The sequence below is a fragment of the Cibotium barometz genome, chromosome 5 (genome assembly GCF_041138505.1).
Source record: "Cibotium barometz isolate CiBa-2024 chromosome 5, ASM4113850v1, whole genome shotgun sequence".
In the NCBI taxonomy this organism is placed as follows: Eukaryota; Viridiplantae; Streptophyta; class Polypodiopsida; order Cyatheales; family Cibotiaceae; genus Cibotium; species Cibotium barometz.
Genome location: NC_141050.1, coordinates 15079150 through 15100431, shown reverse-complemented (window position 1 = coordinate 15100431; position 21282 = coordinate 15079150). Strand labels below are relative to the sequence as shown.

Genomic DNA, 21282 nt, shown 5'->3' with positions numbered 1-21282 from the left:
TACGGGGAAATGCCACGTCTCTCCTAAGATACAATCATCTCTCTCTCTCTCTCTCTCTCTCTCTCTCTCTCTCTCTCTCTCTCTCTCTCTCTCTCCCCCGCCCCCTTCTTAAAGAACTAAGGTAATCAAAGGCCCTTTCAAAGAGAAGGATGTTACATAGATGGAGATGAGGAGGGATACTTGGACGATGAACTACATGTAGCCATGCTAATGTGATTAACTACTAGGAGCTAGTATTCATAAGTGGATGCATCATGAAGTCAAACATTCAACATCTGGTAATGCTTTATGTCTTGTGTTTCCTATGAAGAGTATAACATATGGTAGTGCTTTATGATACTTACATACTCGTTTTGCACCATTAATTATCTTGCTTTTTGGATGCTTGCAAGGAACATAGCTTTACCCTCATGAAACTCAAACTAAGGGACACCCTTTAGTTCTTTGTATTATACCATAAATGTCATTTATTTCTCTCGTTTGTCTTATTACCAAGTTCACGGTGCAACGATGACACAAAGGATTCACTCATCAGCTCAAAATCTAGTATAATCAAATCTGATCAAGTTTGTCTTATTGCCAAGTTCACGGTGCAACGATGACACAAAGGATTCACTCACCAGCTCAAAATCTAGTCTAATCAAATCTGATCAAGTTTCTCTATGCAGAAACAATAAAATGGCTTACTTTGCTCTTTCGGTTGTCCCAACACAACACAGAAGTGATCTTTCTAATGGTCTGCTACATGTCTTTTAGATGCGCTAGCATATGGGGGCATGACCAATGTTGAAAAGTAAAGGCTTCCGAGGATGGCACATCAAAGCCATTTTATCCTTCAACACACAGAAGCCCAACTTTAGCCTCCAACACAAGAATTGATGGCACTAATGGCTCGGGGTACACTCGTCTTCATGTCTTTTTTCGCAGAGATATGACATAGTGATTCCTGAGAAAAACAAGCACAATGTGAGAAAGTGAAGATGAAGGGGCACGTGGAGATAATATGTTCAAAATAAGTTTCCATGTGGCAACAATGAGAGGCTACCATTCCTTTTTCTCCCCCTCATGGATGCCTATGTAAACATGGTTCTTTTTTAATTCTTTAGCAAGAGAAAATTTATTGGCACGCTATCAAACATCGAACAATCAGTACTCTTAAGTGATAAAGGATGCAATGTACTATTGTGCGCTTAACTAAGTGTATCTTGAGATAAGATTTTTGGATGGAAGAATTAGATGTGATCAATATAGACAATAAGGTATATTGAGGCCTCAATGTAAATAAAGTACACAGTTGGCCTTGGTGGAGAATGAGTGTTTCCATGTACATGGTTTCTCCCAAGGAGTGGTCATTAGATGTAAGTTAAAACTTTAAATCCTAAGAATTTGAATAAATATGCCACCAAAATGTTACAAAGTTAATTAAGCTGAACTTTCTTTTCTTCTTATATTTGTGCTTAGTGAAACCTAGTGTATTCAGCGATGCCTCAGAATTTTCTCCTTTGCATTGCCTTATGAGGAGCCGCTTGCTCACCGTCGTATACCCTTGCTTTATTTCGAAGCTAGCCGCGCCTCTCCCACCCTTCAGCCTGAGAATCAGCGCCATGTCCACCTCTCCTCCTTCAAGTTACACAAGCTCTGGTTCTACCGCACACAACAGCAAGCGCCCCAGAAGTAAGTCTTCCTTATTGTCTAACATCACCCTGGAAGCATCCGCACTTGCGTGGGTTACGCATTTCTCTCGTTTGCAAAATCGTTCTGATTCAAAAACACTGCTTCAGATGACTCTGCAGGTAGAAAAAACCCTGATTCAGCTTCAGAGAAGCACTCTGTAAGGGAAAACCCTATTTCTGCAAGTTCCCATAGGAGGAATAATTCCAGTTCTGTTTTTGCTCGTGAGGACACGGGCAGTGCTGATTCTGCACAGGCTATGGCAGGCGAAAGGAAGCTGAAGAAGACGCCGCGGTATCTCTCCATACGAAATGTCGTCCCCAATCAAGCTAGTAACACATGCTTCTTGCAGGTTCTTTCAAGCTGTTGTTTTCTTTTGCCTGCACAAACTAGATGCGTCACTGCAAAAATGGGTTAGTTTTAATGTTTGAGAGTGAGAGAGAGATTGTATTAAATATCTACGAAAGCCCCGAAGGGTCTATGAGACCAACAGTGATTACATATGATCCATGAATAAATGGATGTCAATATATGAAAGAAAAGAGAACATCTACCATAGAAAAATGGGCCCACGTACTATGTGGACCCGTGCATACAATGAATGTAGTGAGAGCTCAATAAATGTCAAACTTGTCTATCATTCAATAATCCTCCTCCAAAACGGAGTAAAGGGCTTCCTTCTTGTGGGGTGAGACCTCTCAGTGGCATGGGAGTATGTATTGGATCTGCACCTGACAAGTGGAAGATTGGGATGGGGGCATTATCAATCGCGCTCTTTCGCTAGTGGCTCTGCGGGTGCGTGGCCAGGGTCCCGCGACTGGTTATGTAGTTGGTGACCTGTGTGATCCCTATGTCTGTGTGGAGCCTAGGGGACATTCTCTGGTGTAGGAAAAGAAGTTTGTAATGAGGTAAACCGTAATGTGATCATAGGTGGCGGTGGGACGGTGAAGCGCTGGATGATCAGGAGACCCTATCAAGTAGTCCACAGTGTTTTATGTGGGAAGCACGTAAGGCTGTCTGATGTGGACCAGCGGGACATCTTGTTATTTTTTTTAACTCATGCATGGCTCTCCTGTTCAAAAAGCATCTGCCATATGTGATAATATATCATGCTCCCTTGTAGCCCCCATCTCTGTGGGGTCTCTCTTTGAAAGCATAACTCCATCTGCATGAATCATGTGTAAGCACCTGGCTCGCAGCTGCAGCTGTCCGTGTATTGAAGTCGCCCAACATGAGGATGTCTCCATGTTGGGAGAACTCCACAATGTCTTCAAACAAGGGGGCATATGGAGGCCGCTGTCCGTTGTGCAGCAAGTCCCGTGAGTACCCTGCAGAAGTGAGGCTTAAATAGGCATGCCACAGCTCTTGAACCGTGCACCCCCAAGAGGTATATGAGTCTGGCCTCTGAAAGCGGAGGCCCATACAAGCCATCAAAGAGCCACACATTTAAAACTTATCCCCACTATCAATTGGGGGACCACATCAAGCAAATTCTTGCCATGTTTGGACACAAAAAATTTGCCTTGCCATCTGGCTTGTATATGATGTTCATATGAAATCCTTCAAACGAGAACCTGGGAAGTTTGACCTGAAAAAAGACGAGCATTTGCTGAGCTATACATGCATCTTAACCTTAGCTTACAGTGTAAACCTGTCCAGTAGCCCATCATAGTTTGCATTGTGCCAACAATTAGAGATAACTAGGAGATAGCAGTTGGCATTGCATTTAGCTTTGAGCTGGGATAAATCTAAACTTTGGGTATCCCCTCTGGCATACAATATTTCATTTCTTGAGGACCATATTTCTTATAGGCAGAATTATCTAATCATACCAAACAATACATTACATACCTTTGAAGGTTCTATGGATTTACCCAATAGCCAAGGTGACCATGATACTTTGTACTCAAGCAAAGACAAACCCATTTGTTTAGTTGGGTCCACAAGCTCAGAGGGCGGGCCAACTAGAGTCACCTCTATGCTAGGCAAGTGTTTGATGCAAGAGGAGAAATGGGCCATATGCTCAAGCAAATTATTTCAAGTTTAGTCATATGCCATGGAGCCTAGGAAGGTCTTTCTTGGATTGGTGGAATGGAATGGGTCTCATGTAACTCCTTATTATGCCAACATATCTTGTTTAACCCTCCATTGGCTTAACTGGACTCTAAATGTGCTAGAAGACTCAGCAATAGAGGGCTAGTGCATTTACATGATTTGTGGGATGCCCCTCTTCTGGGATGGAGGGATGAGCAACCAAGATAACTTGTGGTTATGTTTCGAATTGTGAGATTAGATAGAGTATTACTGATGCATGCCTTGCTCAAAATGCAGGATTTCCCCATATCTACCTCCTTTAATGTAACTTCTTGGATCAAAGAATGGATTTGGTTTCGTGAAGCCCCTCTTCCAATGTAAGATCCTCCAATGTAAGATCTCCACAGACCAAGCCCAAGGATCATCTGACCTAGAACTGAAACCCTAATGAGGATTCATAGACCCAACATTGTATGCATCACAGATTTGCATGATCGTGATAGATTGCAGCTAGTGACTCACCACTCAACCTAGGTTTAGCGCCTCGAACCACCCTTAAGCTTGAGGTCTAATAGCTGTGAGCTTGCATTGTACCGATGGCCCCAACCTAGTGACCCATACCACTAGGTTGAACCACCCACCTTGTAGCATCATTTCCATGAGGTCTTACATGCCCTTGGTAGCCCTCCTACTCATAAGTGCCCCCAAGGTCACTTATATTGTCACATGCACGCCCAGTTGGTGTACAGGTGACATGGCATTCTTAGCATTCATAAGCATTAAGCATAGCATTCCCAGCATTAAGTGAGCAGTTTAGCATGGCATTCAAGCATAAGGAGCATCTCCAGCATGTACCACAGCATGTGCAACAGTGTATGGGGCTTCTACAACACCTATAGCATTACATAAAAGCATTAAAAACATTTAGGGTATGCATCACAGCAGGTTGGGGCCTGTGGAACCAGACGACAGCATGTAAAGAAGGTCGTGGAGGTCCCTGACAAGCAGGCCGGCAGTGCTATTCTGGCCGACCAGCAGCAAATTCATTTATATAAGGCATAATGCATCATTCATTCAAAACATCTTCTTCTTCTCAGCGTTTCCAGCTTGAGGAGCAAGGGCATCATTCATAGGCAGCATACAGACAGCAGTCAGCAGTCAACCATCTCCTACCTCCTACATAGAGGAAAGCTAGCATCTCAAGGGTGGACCTTAGCATTCGAGAAAGGAATAGCCAGGCATCATCATCATTCAACATCTCTCTAGATTAGTGAAAAAGAAAACTTATTGTGAAGCTTTTATGCAAGCTTCAATGGAACCTCACAGGGGGACCTGGATTTTTTTCGCTGTAGCAATCGTGTCAGGCCTGCATTCGGCGTGAAAATCGAGTTGTAGCTCCTTGACTCAATGGGCTTCAAAAGCCCTAAGGCTATGCAGCCTTTAATCGCCTGTACACGGCGAATTCGTGTATGGCAGCAGCTGTGCAGAGAAAAAGAGAGGCAACTTGCTCAGGCGGCAATGCCGCAGCGACGAAGCAGCAACCCTAGCAATTAGCTGTACGAATTAGACCGCCCGGATCTCCTCTTCATTTCTCCAGTTGAAGTCTTCCCAAGATAAGGCCTCCACGAGCTGCTAGAGCTCCTCCACCAGCAGGGGGTTGAGCTCCATACATGAAAGGATAAGAAAAAGTGAAGCAAAATGACCTAATCTACACCACAAAGGGGCCTAATCAACCAAAGCTCTAGATACCATGTTGAGAAAACGTGGTGCTCATTCTAGATCAAGTGTGTGGAGGAGAGGAACTCACAAAATACAAGAAAACTATCTTGCTTATTAAGTTGTTTATGAATACAACTTGGCCTTGCTCAATACAAAATGCCTCCTAGCTTCACCTTTAAATAGATGAGCTAGTGGACCTTAAGTCCATTCACACTCATACCCTTCTCTTACCCTTCTACATAACCTTAGTCTCTTAATAGCATTTAATATAGCTGCATTGCATTTGCATTAAATCATTCTCTTTCTCTTAAGTGTTTCTAAGTGAATTTTAATTAAGTCTAAGGTTGTTTTACTACTATCAATCCCTCGCATGTCACATATATAGCAATAACTTGGCTATTATTGGCCCTTGCTTTAATTATAAGCTTTTAGCCATTATTAGTCCTAGGCTATTAATTACAAGCTCTTAGCCAATCTAGACCTCATCTTGCTAGCCATGCCTCTAAGATGTAAGATTAAGTATGTGCAACACACAAGAAGGTGAAGACAATGCATTTACTCATGCTCATTTCCTTTTAAATGCACATAGCCGCAACCTTAGTGACTTGCAAGATGAAGAGCGGTCATTCTCTTTGATTCTTCTAGATGCAAATGAAATTCATAACACTTTTGCATCTCAAGTAAGGATCTTACTCATGTATACAGAACACATGTCAACCGAGTTATTGCTACGTTAACTCCTTTGAAACTTTCCAATAATTCAAGTTTTTGGTGTTTTTAAATCTCTTATTTACACAGTCAATGGTACTTATGCAGTTCCAGATTACTTTCACAACAATGCACGCAGGTCTCTATTATACATAGTAATCTCGGGTCCCATAGTAATCTCGGACTGTGAAAGTAATCTCGGAGACTCGAGATTACTTTCACATCCCGAGATTACTTAATGAAACGGTGCACTCAGGTCTCTGCTGTAAAAGTATTCTCGGGCTGTGAAAGTGATACTTTCACATCTTGAGATTATTTAACGAAACGGTACACTCAGGTCTTTGTTGTAAAAGTAATCTCGGGCTGTGAAAGTGATCTCGGGAAAAGTAATCTCGGGTCCGCGAGATTACTTTCACAGTCTGAGATTACTTTACATAACATTGTAGTTTAGGTCAATAAACATAATTGGCAATAGAGTTAATAGTTGAGATTACTTTTATAACAATACACTCAGGTCTCCGTTGTAAAAGTAATCTCGAGCTGTGAAAGTAATCTCGAAAATCCGAGATTATAGTCTAAGATTACTTTTACAACAGAGCACTTAGGTGTCTCTTTTATTAAGTAATTTTGGGCTGTGAAAGTAATCTCGGGTTTCCGAGATTACTTTCACAGCTCGAGATTACTTTATACAACTTTGTAGTTTAGGTCAATAAACATAATTAAAAAAAGAGTTAATAGTTCAGAATACTTTACAATAGAGGTAATAGTGTGGTCAGTAATAGATGCAAAATCTCATACAAAAGATGTCGAATCTCATATAGAAGATGTAGAATGTCATAAATAAGATGTGGAATCTCAATGACCGTCTCTTTTACAACACTTATGGAAAAGATATAAAACCCAAAGCCATAACTTGCATTTGACAAGATTATATGAGCTATGACTCATACAAAAGTTACAAAATCTCATAAAAAAGAGTTGAATCTCATATAGAAGATGTGGAATCTCAATGACCGTCTCTTTTATAACACTTATGAAAAAATATAAAACTCAAAACCATAACTTGCGTTTGACAAGATTACATGAGTCATAACTCATACAAATGTTCATAGAAAAAATGTTGAATCTCGTATAGAAGATGTAGAATGTCATAAATAAGATGTGGAATTTCAAAGACCGTCTCTTTTACAACACTTATGGAAAAAATACAAAGCCCAAAATCATAACTTGCGTTTGACAAGATTACATGAGTCATGACTCATACAAAAGTTACAAAATCTCATAAAAAAGATGTTGAATCTCATATAGAAGATGTCATAAATAAGATGTGGAATCTCAATGATCTTTTTTTTTCAACATTTATGGAAAAAATATAAAATTCAAAATCATAACTTGCGTTTGACAAGATTACATAAGCCATGATTCATACAAAAGTTACAAAATCTCATAAAAAAGATGTAGAATGTCAGAAATAGGATGTGGAATCTCAATGACCGTCTCTTTTAATAATACTTATGAAAAAATATAAATCCAAAACCATAACTTTCATTTGACAAGATTACACGATTCACGACTCATACAAAAGTTACAAAATCTCATGCAAAAAAGGTTGAATCTCATATAGAAGATGTAGAATGTCATAAGTAAGATGTAAAAGTTTCTATGATCATACATAAGATGTAGAATCTCATACAAGCATCCACATCATCATCTAGCAACATATGACGTCTCATCTACTATGCATAGTTGTCTCCAACATACAAGTTGTGTTCAGCTTTCAAAAGTTTGGTTTGTACATGCGGATGTACAAAGGTTGAAGGGTGGCCTCCGATCTTGGATCCAAACTTGTATGTTGGAGACTGTCATGTGTAGTAGATGAGACGTCATATGTTGCTAGATGATGATGTGGGTGCTTGTATGAGATTCTACATCTTCTGTATGATCATAGAGACTTTCACATCTTATTTATGACATTTTACATCTTCTATATGAGATTCAACCTCTTTTCTATGAGATTTTGTAACTTTTGTATGAGTCATGGCTCGTGTAATCTTATTAAATGCAAGTTATGGTTTTGGATTTATATTTTTCCATAAGTGTTGTAAAAGAGACGGTCATTGAGATTCCACATCTTATTTATGACATTCTACATCTTCTATATGAGATTCAACATTTTTTTAATGAGATTTTGTAACTTTTGTATGAGTCATGGCTCATGTAATCTTGTCAAACGCACGTTATGATTTTGGGTTTTATATTTTTTCGATAAGTGTTGTAAAAGAGACGTTCATTGAGATTTCACATCTTATTTATGATATTCTACGTCTTCTATATGAGATTCAACATCTTTTTTATGAGATTTTGTAACTTTTGTATGAGTCATGGCTCATGTAATTTTGTCAAATGCAAGTTATGGTTTTGGGTTTTATATTTTTTTTCATAAGTGTTGTAAAAGAGACGGTCATTGAGATTCCACATCTTATTTATGACATTCTACATCTTCTATATGAGATTCACTTTCACAGCCCGAGATTACTTTTACAACAGAGACTTGAGTGTACTGTTGTAAAAGTAATCTCAACTATTAACTCTATTGCTAATTATGTTTATTGATCTAACCTATAATGTTGTATAAAGTAATCTCAGGCTGTGAAAGTAATCTCGGAAATCCGAGATTACTTTCACAACCTGAGATTACTTAATGAAACGGTGCACTTAGGTCTCTGGTGTAAAAGTAATCTCGGGCTGTGAAAGTGATCTCGGGTTCTCGAGATCACTTTCACAGCCCGAGATTACTTTTACAGCAGAGACCTAAGTGCACCGTTTCATTCTCCGGATGTGAAAGTACACAGTCCGAGATTACTATCTGTAATAGAGACCTGCGTGCATTGTTGTGAAAGTAATCTGAAACTGCATAAGTACCATTGACTATCAATAACTCGGTTGGCATGTGTTCTGTATACATGAGGAAGACCCTTACTTGAGATGCAAAAATGTTATGAATTTCATTTGCATTTGAAAGAATCAAAGAGAATGACCGCTCTTCATCTTGCAAGTTACCATACTTGCAAGAAGTGTCTCTTTGATACCGCACCATGACTAGTCTCACCATATGCTCTATCATTATATTCTTCAATTGCATGTTCACATTAGCCCTATTTGTATGTATAGCATATGATGGGTCCTTGTTTAGATCCTATTTGTGATGTCTAATTAAAGGGAGTTGTTGACTCTTGCTATAATAAACTCCTTGATGTAAGATGAGGGTATTCCATGCCTTCTGATGTCAGTGCACCATGTTTACATGATCGCTTCAAGCGTGGCATTTGCACTTTTGTGTTCTCCTGAGCCTTTGACACTGTGTGCAGCTTTCACAATGCTTTCCCACTCCTCAATACATGTAATCTTTAACTTAAATGACCCCTTCAAACAAATACAAAGAGAACCATCCTCTCTCTCTCCCAAGTAAAGCTCATCTTTCATTTTTCACCACTTTTTCAAATCAAGCATGCCTCTTACCATCATGACATTTTAGCATTTCCAAGCTTATGGACACATCATCTTGTAGTACTCTTATCATTAAGCTATATAGCTCCTCACTAATAGAGAAATATATACGAGATAAATGCTCATTTGGATTGCATACAACCTTACAATTTTCTGAGACTTCCGTTGTAGTATCATGGTTGTTACCACTTTGACATTGGTCTTCAATGTTTAGATCATCAGTACTTGCATCCTCACTATCCTCATCTCCAACTAGCCAATCCATCGTTGTGGACATTTAAGACTACATGATCAATATATACACAATCAAATTGATTAATATGCTAAACTATAAATTATTTAAAGATAATGCACATCACATTGGAGGTAAAATCATGTCAAAATAAAGAATTTCATCAAATTGATCAATATGCTAAACTATAAATTGTTTAAAGATAATGTACTAGATGCCAGATCACTGTGTAGTTAGTTAGGGTTTGCTTTTAGAACAAGGGGTCAGCCCATAGGGCTATCCCAAGTCTTAGTGTGGGCATGGGGATGGTGTGAAACCACACCCATGAGAGCCAGGAAGGCCCTGGTTGAACCTACCAGCCATGGAGAGGCTGTAGGACAGTCCTAGGGGCATGCCAGGGGCAACCGACAACACATCTAGTGCTTGATGGTAGTAGGGCAAGTGTGGGGCAGTCCCCACAGGCTGCCCAGCCCTCAAAACAAAGGGAATTCAGTGCCCAACCACTAGAGAATCACGTGCCTAGTGCCAGCCAGCCAAGAGAAAGATACACAACAGTTTATGGATTTTATGTGAATTTTTCAGCATTTAATGCTGATTTACAGTCGTGGGCAGAAAAGTGAACTGGGCGCCTAGATAAGAGCTGCTGTTTATGAGAAGTATAAATAGGAGAGCCACAATCCCATTGTGTTATCTCATCATTCACCAAGTGCTCAAGCAAAACAGGGCTAGGACAACCAAGAAGTTGCTAAAGCAAAGGGGTGGAGGACTGCAGGTCAAGGGTAGAGATTTCTCAGCTAAGAAAGGTCAAGATTTTTGTATTTTCTTTTAGATTTACATCATTCTAATAAAGCAAATACACCATTTGTGGTGGGATCCTACAGAGGGTATTTGGGACCCAATACTGTGTCCTCTCCTCTCTCCCTCTCTCTCTCTCTCTATTTTCTGCACATATTCATTCAATTTGTGCGTTAATTTCGTCGCGAAAAGTGTGTTGATTTCTGAGCATTGAAGTTACCGATCTTCTCCGAAGCTTCCGCATGTTACATTGGAGTAGAAGAAATCCATTATCTGGGATATGTTATTAGTTCAAATGAGATTAGCTTAGACCCTGAAAAGGTAAGGGCAATTCTTGAATGGGATGTTCCCAAGAATGTGCAAGAGATCCGCTCTTTTGTAGGTCTTTGCCAAGCATACAGTACCCACATTGACAAATTTTCCGACTTTGCAGCACCTCTTACCGATCTGCTCAAGGGCATGAAGACGCGTTGTCAAAAGGTGTCCGTCACGCGCAAAGTGCTCGAGGCATTTCATTCAATGGAAAAGTTGGCCTCTGAGTCTCCGGTTCTCAAATTGGCGTTATGGGATGATCCTTTCGAGGTAATCACCGATGCCAACAATTTAGCCATAGGAGTTGTCCTCTGGCAGGAAGGGCGTCCAGTGGCTTATTACAGTCGAAAATTAAATGATGCAGAAAAGAATTATTATGTGTATGACAAGGAGTTATTGGGGGTGATGACAACACTTAAACATTGGAAACACTTCCTTTACGGGAGAGAGTTTATCATTAAGATATATCACCATGCACTGAAATGGTTACAGACCATGCCTAGTGCCCAATGGAGTGACAGACAAGCCAGATGGAGTCAGATCTTCCAGCAGTTTGGAGGTATGTTGAATACATCCTTGGCTCAAAATAACCCCGTTGTTGATGCTCTCAGTCGAAAAGGCACAATTCAAAATTTGCAGAAGTTCACTATGCTTGAAATACAGGGAAAAGATTTGGACAATATAAAGGCACAATACGAGGATTCTTTGGAATTCGGGACTCAATTTAGACTGGCCCTGTAGTCAAAACCGGGTCACTACACCATTCATGATGGCTGGTTATTTTACAAGAATCGGTTGTGCATTCTCAGGGAAAAGTGACAGGCACTTCTCCATGATGCTCATGATTCTCTCGTTGGAGGGCATCATGGTATCAACAGTACCCTGGAGAAACTTGAGCGATTATTCTATTGGCCAAAGATAAGATGGGATGTCTATCAATATGTCCAAGCATGTCAAATTTGCCAGAAAGTGAAGGTACCTCATACGAAATAGGCAGGGTTATTTTGCAAAAGGTAGTGTTTTTCTTGGTCGGTTGGACAAATGGAAATTGGTGGGATGGGACGAGAGTTGGTCATCCGCATATTTTTTTGCAGGTCTTTGTGCTTATGCGGCGAGGAAGAACTTTGAGCCTTCGCATTGGATGCAACGTGGTCTCATAGTGCTCGGGATCTTGGGTACCTTGGGATGATCTTTGCTTGGATCTTTTCTTTCTATGAGAGCATTTTATATGGATATCGTGCAACTGAGAGCAGCTGCAATGTAAGGGGGTGAGAATGTGACACATCTCACCCTAGGTTCACGTTGACGGCGTGTAGGGATCGAGCAGCACGCGTGGGAGCACTTGGAGAGAAGATGCAAGAGCAGCTGAACAATACTGGTGTTACGTGGCAGCGATGATGTGGCAGTGTTGACGTGGTAGTGTTGATGTGGCAGGTTGTGTACATCATATTTGTTGGCCGACTAGCAAATATGTATATTGGAAAATCGTCATAATCATTTTCTTGTCTTAGTGTTTGACTTCACATAGCATTTCTTTGTAGGCAAAATGCTAGCTAGGAGTGTAGGTCATAGTGTTGCAGTTGACGTTTTCACTCAGCCATATCCTTTGTACTTGAATTTCAGTTGTTTTACTTCTTTCTTGTACATAATACAGCCAGTGGTTAAGGACTTGTGTGTGTGTGCTGTATGTGTGATTCCGCTGCACTCCTTGCTATCTCTTAAAGCCCTTGCACATAGACACGAGTGTTCTACACTCTTACACTCCTATAGAATTTGAAACTTAGAGTTTATATCCATTTTTTAACTTTGTTTATTATGCATTGATTTTCTTGCTAAAAGTATTACTTCGAAATGTTCCTTTTGAATAGATATGATGAAGTCATTCTCCCACATATAGAAAGATTAATGGTGGGAATGTAAGCTAGTTCCATAGAATGAGAATAGTTCTTTCTATTTGCTACTTCCCTTAGTGCTAGGCTTCATTATGGCGGAGTCTGCCCTCCATCTCTGGAGGTTTGACAGAAACTTAGTACGAAGGGCTTTGTGTGAATATATGCTCCTATGTATGTGTGTGTGTGGAGTGCGTGTGTGTGAGCATATCTTGATACAGAGTTCTACACCCACTATTGGGCACTGATGGCGTTAGTGGGGATGTCGTAGTATCTAGTCCATACTATGCATAACGGAGTTGATAGTTACATAGTCTTGTGGATTGACTACCATGAGTATATAACATGCATGTTCCTAAAAGGTGAATTTGGGCATGTTCCTGGATTCATCTAGGTATATGAAATATCCCTAGAGCATTAAATGGAGTCTAGGTGGAAGGTCTTGTAGGATGGTTGTGAAGTACTTGCTTCATACTGCGTGCTTCTTTTGCGTATTTCTAGGGTGTACTCATTGACTCTCCCACCTGAAGGGGCTCCCTGATCAGTTTGGCAAAAATTAATGGATGTGTGCTGACATGTATTCACTATTTATGGTCTTATGTGAAGTTATTATTGGCAAAACCATGGCATCTTTTTCATGTGTAAAACAGGAGGTTTATTTTTAATGTATTTTCAGTCAAACCATGCAAAGCTGACTCATGTAAAAATGGAGGTTTACTTTGAATAAGTTAACAATGCAAAGCTGAGTCTGCAAGGCAGAATGATGAATCATTGGCCTTTTATATATGTTGTGTTTGAAAAAAGTAAGTGATGTTGCGTGGGGCCTGAGCACGCCATAAGTATTTATTTAGGGTTCATTATGCTGTTTGCCATTATTCTGCATTCTAAGATTCTAATTGGGCAAGTGTTCTACTGGCAGATTTATGGGACTGGGTTTGACACTGGTGATACTGTACCAACTGTGCTACTGTTTTTTGACCAGCGCCGGTTCATCTTTAATGCTGGAGAGGTGTGCATCTGCGAAATCACTTGGTATAACTCAATGCTTGTGCTTTTTGTAGACTCCTGCGGTTCCAATATGGTTTACTTTTCCTAAGCAGAGTATCAACATTAAGGTGCCCACCTTAATACTTTTCTTTAAAAGCCTGGTATATATTGCTTGGCTCTAGCAGAATTTACGACTTTGTGCTGCGCTGTGCAGCAAGAGAACACAAGACTTGCTGGAAACATGACCATAGCTCAAAAGTTCTGGATTGGTTCATTACTACATCACTTCAAACCCTGCTTCTAGTTCAAGTGCTTCTCAGCAACTGATATATGAATGCTAGGTCCTGTTGCTCAATAGGTCCAGAAGGCACTGTCATGTCTCCCGCTAGCTGTGCACACTTGTTCGTCTCGGGGCTGGTGTATAGCAGTGAGTGTTTGGAGGTCAAAACATACTTGAGCTGATGACATGTCGAATGAATTTTAGTCATATCATGTGGTCACTAATATTCAGGCTCAGGCAAAGTGTTTGAAGATACATTCATTGAAATCATGATGGTTTGTGGGAGCCGAAGAGAGTGGTGTTCGCCATTGTATATGCTTTGTGGATTTTGGGTTTAACATTTGTTGAATGTTTTGCTGAGGACTTGCACATGGTTTTGGTGTCGGTTAAGTGGTGAGGATTGGGGCACCTGTGTGTGTGTGTGTGGACTTTCAGTCAGCTTGTTTTTGGATAGTGTGCTGAGGACATGCTATGGAAGGTGTCAGCATAACCGCTACTACAGCAACACACATGAGCGATCTCCATCAATTGGTTGTGAGGGATAAAATTCAAAGTGAGGTGACGATAGATGATCGCTTCTCTAAAACTTAATTGAGACATCGAGTTTTGAATTTTTGTCGACACTGCAATGATAGAAAGCTGTAGGAATTATGTGACCACTTTAGAGTATGATAGAAGCTAAGAAGCTATAGGAATGGTGTTTCTATCTGTATATAGCAATTGTTAGAGAAAGTCAGTGTTAAAGGAGATTTGTATAAAGTGTGTGTTGTGTGGGAACAACCCCTTGTAAAGATATCTATTGTGTAGGTTCCTTTGTGTGTGGGTAACAGTCCCTTAAGATATTATGTGAGCATGTGACATCTATTGAGGACACTTGGCATCATATTTGGCATTAGGCATATGTGGTGGCAGCATATGCTTTAGAATATGTAAAGGGGTTGTCTCCTATGAAAGGACTATCATTTTATGTTTAGTATAACACATTAAGCAAGATGTAGTCTCTCGTGCATTCTCGCTCTATATTATTATCAAGCCATTTATGCTTCTTTTTGTGGTTTATGCCCCAACCCTAATGTCAATAATTGGTATCAGAGCGCTTTGGTTTCTGGTTTCCGTGGTTCTTGGTGTCCGCCATCAATGCGCACGGAACCTTCCATCTCTGTGTGTTCCCCCACTGTAGCCCATGTTGTGCCAAGCCATCCAATCATCTATGAGCTCTCTTGTACGTAGTTACCAAAGGAACAGGAACGGAGGAATGTTTTGACTCTTAGAAATGGGAATGTTTTGGGAGATGGGGAGATTTTTTTTTTCCAAAATACATTGAAATTATAGACATACAAAACATAATATAATGAGAGAACTCCAAAATGGAGTTGTAACTTTCAAGTTTTAAGTCTTGACTCCTAGGTTGAGGCCTTTGTAAAAATGAGATCACAAATTACATCAATCTCATCAATGATCAATGTCAATTCATAGATAATCTACAATCAAGAGTGACAAGTCAAAGCTTAAAGCAGAGGTTACAACGACAAAATGAATCAATGATACATGATAAATTAAAACTACACAGTGTTAGAATTTGCTGCATCTTAGTGTATTTGGACAGTACCCATTTTATGGGATTTTATATATTTTTTCTCATGTTTAGTGAGTCGTGGGTAGTTGGCTGTCCCAGAGGTAGTCAGCCACAGCCTCCTTGCTCCACCCTAAATACGCTCCAAAGTCTTGCACTTCAAAGGACAAACAAGAGGATCTCAGCTAATTGGCCAAACCATAAATAAAAGCCTTGTAACTATGTTTTGGGTGCCTTAGGTCACTTACTCTTGAGCAGCCTAGTGGAAAAAGGCTTGGAACTACAAAAGACATATTCTCTTTTTTGTAACTCATTCTTCCATTTATGCAATAGAATTGGAGTGTTCTCTCTCTCTCTCTCTCTCTCTCTCTCTCTCTCTCTCTCACAACTCTAATCTAACATGTGTGGTATGCTTAGGGTTAGGGTTTGAGTGCGATTAGCACTAATCACTCATTCTCGCACACTCCCCTTTTGCTTCTTCTCTCCCTCTTGCTTGAGTGATTAGGCTATCACTGTGATTGGTAATGTATTTTCCGTCCACTGTTGGGGATTATCGACGCGGTGTGTCCTGCAGCTCATCATCTATTCTTGGAGTTCACCACACACTTGTGTGGGAATTCGTAGCCAAGCAAAGTTCCTTGCTATTCGTGGTGGCATTTTGTTTCGAGGAAATAGGGTGGCGGGTGCTCTCTCCGAGGTGATTCCAGTATTCGCAGTGCTGGAGGGTCCATGGTTGCATCTTCATCAACTTATCTTCTTCAGACTCTTGCACACTATGAGCTGTAGAGGGGGTGTTAGAATTTGGTGCATCTCAGTGTATTTGGACACTAACGATTTTATGGGATTTTATATATTTTTTCTCATGTTTAGTGAGTCGTGGGCAGTCGACTATCCCAGAGGCAATCGGCCTGTATTCATCCATTTCGTGGTGGGCAGATGACTATCCTAGAGGCAATCGGCCTGTATTCATCCATTTCTTTGCACAAGTTCAACATCTCTTGTTGGCTAATTACCATTGTAAAGTCTTCATGCTAATATAAAAGGTGATCTTGTCCACAAGCTCTCTCTCTCTCTCTCTCTCTCTCTCTCGTTCATTTTTTGCTTTTGCCTGTGCATTCTCCAACACATAGTACAATGATCAATCATGGGAATGATAGGTCTGCATATGTGGCATCGACAGAATCCGCATCAACTTCATCTCCCTCTGCTCTATGACTACCAACTGACTCATTGTCACCATGAGACCTAAAGCCAATGAAGCACTCCTCCATGAACTCCCCAACAACCTTGTTTAGCAAACGCAAGTTTGTATTAACAAAGACTAGATCATTCGTCTTTGTTATGCCAAGGCGATTCCTCTTGTTTGACACTATGTGACCAAATGAGCTCCACAAGCGCTCACAAGGAGAGGAACTAGTTCCGTGGCTAATAATGCGAATGGCCAACCGCTGCAATTCCGAGGTGTAAGCTTCATAATCCTCCCACCATAAAGCTGATACAACTACAAACCTATCTGTCAAGGCACATGCGTATGAAAATAGGCCCATGTTACTGTAGAAGCCCAACTGAGTTTTGATGGTTCTTCTCAGAGTTTGATCTGGCACTAATCTCTCGAGAGTCTTCTCCCCCTCTCCATCGGTCTCCTGCCACCTTGCCTTCAAACTTTGGATCCTAATACAAATGCTGCTGCGTGCAAATGTGAGAGGTAACTATTCCACTGTGATTGGCCTAGCTCACTTACGTCCTTGAACCTGTCAGCATCTTGTTCAATCCCCTAATGTGCTCCACCATCTTATCCAGTCTTTCATATACCTTGCCAATGCAAGGGTCATCATCATCGACAAGGCTCATCATGATGATAGGTGAGACAATAGCAAGCACATGATGAACCTGTTCCCAAAAGCTCTCATTGAGTACAGTCTGAGAGCAATCTGAACTTGCACTAGGATGGCACTGTGGCCAATACTCCCACTCATCACTCACCACAAGCTGCCTCAATGCATGCTTGCACTCATCTAGCCACTCCAACATCAAGAAGTTATAACTTATAAGCAAAGCGTGTGTTAGAGAACTTCAATAGATCCTTGGAGCCAATCTTGCGAAGACTGCAACAATATAATGATGGCGTGTGATGAAGGTCACCACCTGTCACCCCATCTCAATGACAGGCAAGTTGTAAGGCAATTTTCCAATGTCCTTCAAGAGATTGTTAAGACAACGGGCAATGCATGGACTAAAACAAATGTGGGGATAGCATGCCTCAATGATTGCTCCTGTTGCCCTATTGGCATTTTCCCCATCTCCAATAAACTGCAAGACGTTTGAGACTCCAACATACTCAATTGCCTCACTGCAAATATCAGCAAGTCTTTCTATGGTCTTCCCTCTCTCGGAGTTGTCAATGGAACTCACAAAGTATGACTTACCCCGTGAGTATGCAACGATACCCTGAATGGACCGAGACCTTGTGTTGCTCCAACCATCTCCAATGAGAGCTAGAGGAGTTTGCATTTGGTGCTCTGGATCGCCTCTACCAATCACCCTGGCAGCTCTCCCTCTCGAATGTGCACCATGAGTATACACCCTAGTGCCCCTAGCGGTGAAAGGACGACTCTGCTAAGTTGAAGAAGTGAGGGAAGTGGTTGTGAGAGCTCGAGTGGCTCATCTATCAATGCCCTAAAGCTCTCTATGAAGCTGTTTGTATATCTTCTCCTACTCATCATGTACTATGTCGCTCTTCTCGCCATGCTACTGTTGGCGACGCTCGAGCTCCTCAACATCAACCTACATACCATGTATTCAGTACTAGTTATTAGTGACTAGTCCCTTTAAACCTTTTCTAAGTACGCGTATGGAAAGCATGGTTTTGGTACGGTACATATTGAAAGTATCGAACGGATGAGTACGTGTACGGAATGCAACTATGTGCCGGTTTGGGTGCATCCAATGAAGTTGCGGTAAGAGCAGCCTTCTTTGCATTTGGAATGAGGGCAAAAGTTGATGCCGTGGCATTTCTCTCCAATGAGATGGGCACGGAGTTTCTGTGTTCCTCCATTCTTCTCGTTGCCACAATAGCGGCACTTCCACTTCCTTGCTCCTTCCTTGTTTTAATATTTACTGTTGCTATCAACCTCATCCCACCACTCTGAAGCCATGCTACTTGGAGACGGATAGGGACAAGTGCTCAAGTGTTCCTATAATGTAGGAGGCTAGGCCCTCGGCGGCTACCAGCTAGCCCTGCTGCCCTAGGTAGTAGGGTGTCACGCGTGAGCACTGAGGCTTGAGCGGCAGCCGGCTACTGTCAAGAACCAGCCAGCGTCACGCGTGCGGCGTGATGCTTGAGCGACGAGCAAGCACAAGCGAGGAGATGCTGTGCACTGTGCAGGCGCAAGAGCAGCTGGCAGTTGAAACTTGAGAATTGAGATGCTGGCAGGTGAAGAGCAGAAAGCAGTATTGATGTTGGCAGGCGGGGCGAGCACTCAGCAGCGAGCAGCTAGCACCAGTGGATGGTCGACCGTTGCACAGAGAAATGTGGAGACAGCTGGCTGCAGCGCACTACCCAAGCAGGGTTCGTTTTTTTTTGGGTGGTTGCTGTCTCAATGTTTTTTGTCCACTACTCCGGAATGGCCCATAAGTGGGTGAGGGAACGTTCCACCTCCATTCCACAGCATGGAATGTTTCAGGGCATTCCGGAGCATTCCAGAATCCCTGGTTGCACGGAACGCCATTCCCATGTTCCACATGGGCGGAACGGTGTTCCGTGGTAAGTATGCTCTCGTCGCCACCACACCCTTGCACCTCTGCCTTGCCTGCTCGTTCCTCTAGAGACACTGGCGCTGCTGCCATGCCTGGACATCAGGGTCATGAATGGTGGTTGTCCTGCACTGCCAATGGCGTCCAAGCCCCCCCCCCCCCCCCCCCCCTTTTGGGGCCGCACAGGCTCCCGTCTGTTCCGCTGTTCTTGGGGACTCCCAATCTCTCGTTCTTCGAATGGCCTGTCCCGACTCTGTTTTGTGTCCTTGGGACCCGACATTGCCACCAGCCCAACATCGACCATGAGACACCTGTACCATGCTCTTGCTCGCTTTTGAGTCTCACCTGGCGTTCCCTCTCGCACTTGCCTGTTCCCCGTTCGACTCAGCCTTCTGTGGCATTCCTCATATATCTTGTGCAACTATATCGTCCACACTGAAGGCCATGGAGCTCATCCCTGCAAGCCTTTGAATCAGCGCTCAGAGCCTCCCTACGGCTCCTGCCCCATGCCGCCCTGCCTCCTGTGGGCTCCTGCCTCTGTGCCCTTCCCCCCGTCTCTGGTTTGGTTTGGTCCTGGTTTGCCAAGCTTTGGGATTCCTTTGCAACGTCTGCCTTGCTCTGCGTGCCCATGCTGCTGTGTGCTTACAGTCCCATCAGCTCTCTGCTATGGCAAGCCTCTGTGTGCACCTCACCTCGCCTCCCACCGGACCCACCACGGGCCCCTTCCCGACACCTGCTCATCCAGATGCTCTGCAGCACGTTGTAGCTATATTCCCCTTGTGCAGTCTTGCATAGGCACAGCCTCTCTGCTTCTGTCCTGATCATAATATCTACCAGTCCAAATCAGTTGGTCTTCTGCAGAGAAGGTACTAAGACACTGGTTTTCTGCAAGCTGATTTACAGAGCTACACAGAGCAGTTCAATTGGGCCCAGTGGTTCTTTAGCTAGGCTCAGTGGCTCTTGTTTGGCTCCATGGTGGATGCAACAGCTTATAAAAGCAATCTGTTGGTTCCTGTCTCTTCAGCTCAGCTTAGCAATCAAGTTGTTTTACTTGGTTCAGTTGCAATCTCATCAACTTGCTGCAATCTGCCGTCAGTTTGAGGTAATGGGAAACAACCAGTCTTGTTTTTATGCTTCAGTTCTTGTTTGCATCTAAATCTTGTACCTGGCTCTGGAATCCCGCCACTCTTGTACACTGGTCCCGAATATTCAGCTGGAGAACTTGTCCTTTATCACTGCTAGCTGTGTAAGTGCTTTTGAGATTTGAGGTTGAGCTTCATAGGTTTAGGTTTTATTGGGTTTTAGGCTTACCTAGTATGCTTTTATACTTTGCAAGAGTCAAGTTTGTACACACATTTGCTGTGATCACTCCATGTAATTTCCCTTTGTTTTGATGGAGCAAGTAAAGTCATCCACTTCATCCTCTCCACCCTCACCCTTCTATGAAGATCCAGTTTTGGGAGGGCTCTATTCATGGCCTCATCTTTATTGATGGCACATTTGAAGTTCGGTGAAAAAAGAAGATTCTATTCAAGGTTACTCTTGGAGATTGTTCGTGCGGCTTGACATCTAGTAGCTGCCATCAATTTGTTAGCCTATCTTTGGCTCATGTCTCCTTTTCATTGAGGGAGGGATTGTTAGGGAAAGTCAATGTTAAAGGAGATTTACATAAAGTGTGTGTTGTGTGGGAACAACCTCTTGTAAAGATATCTATTGTGTAGGTTACTTTGTGTGTGGGGACAGCCACTTAAGATATTATATGAGCATGTGACACCTATTGAGGACACTTGGCATCATATTTGGCAGAAGGCATATGTGGTGG

The 21282-nt window shown here is 42.1% G+C and overlaps 1 protein-coding gene across 4 annotated transcripts in view; it reads left to right on the top strand.

Annotated features, from left to right (window-relative positions):
• The first annotated feature begins 1449 nt into the window (after positions 1-1449).
• LOC147638102 (tRNAse Z TRZ4, mitochondrial-like) overlaps positions 1450-21282 on the top strand; it is an 81524-nt gene continuing 61691 nt past the window's right edge. For 2 of the 4 annotated variants that reach the window (XM_086798002.1, XM_086798000.1), the window contains exons 1-3: positions 1450-1674; positions 1782-2023; positions 13787-13876. In XM_086798002.1, coding sequence (XP_086654128.1) covers positions 1515-1674; positions 1782-2023; positions 13787-13876 — 492 coding nt within the window. In that variant the 5' untranslated portion in view covers positions 1450-1514. The remainder of the gene's footprint in view (positions 1675-1781; positions 2024-13786; positions 13877-21282) is intronic. The other 2 variants (XM_086798003.1, XM_086798001.1) reach the window with 2 other exon arrangements.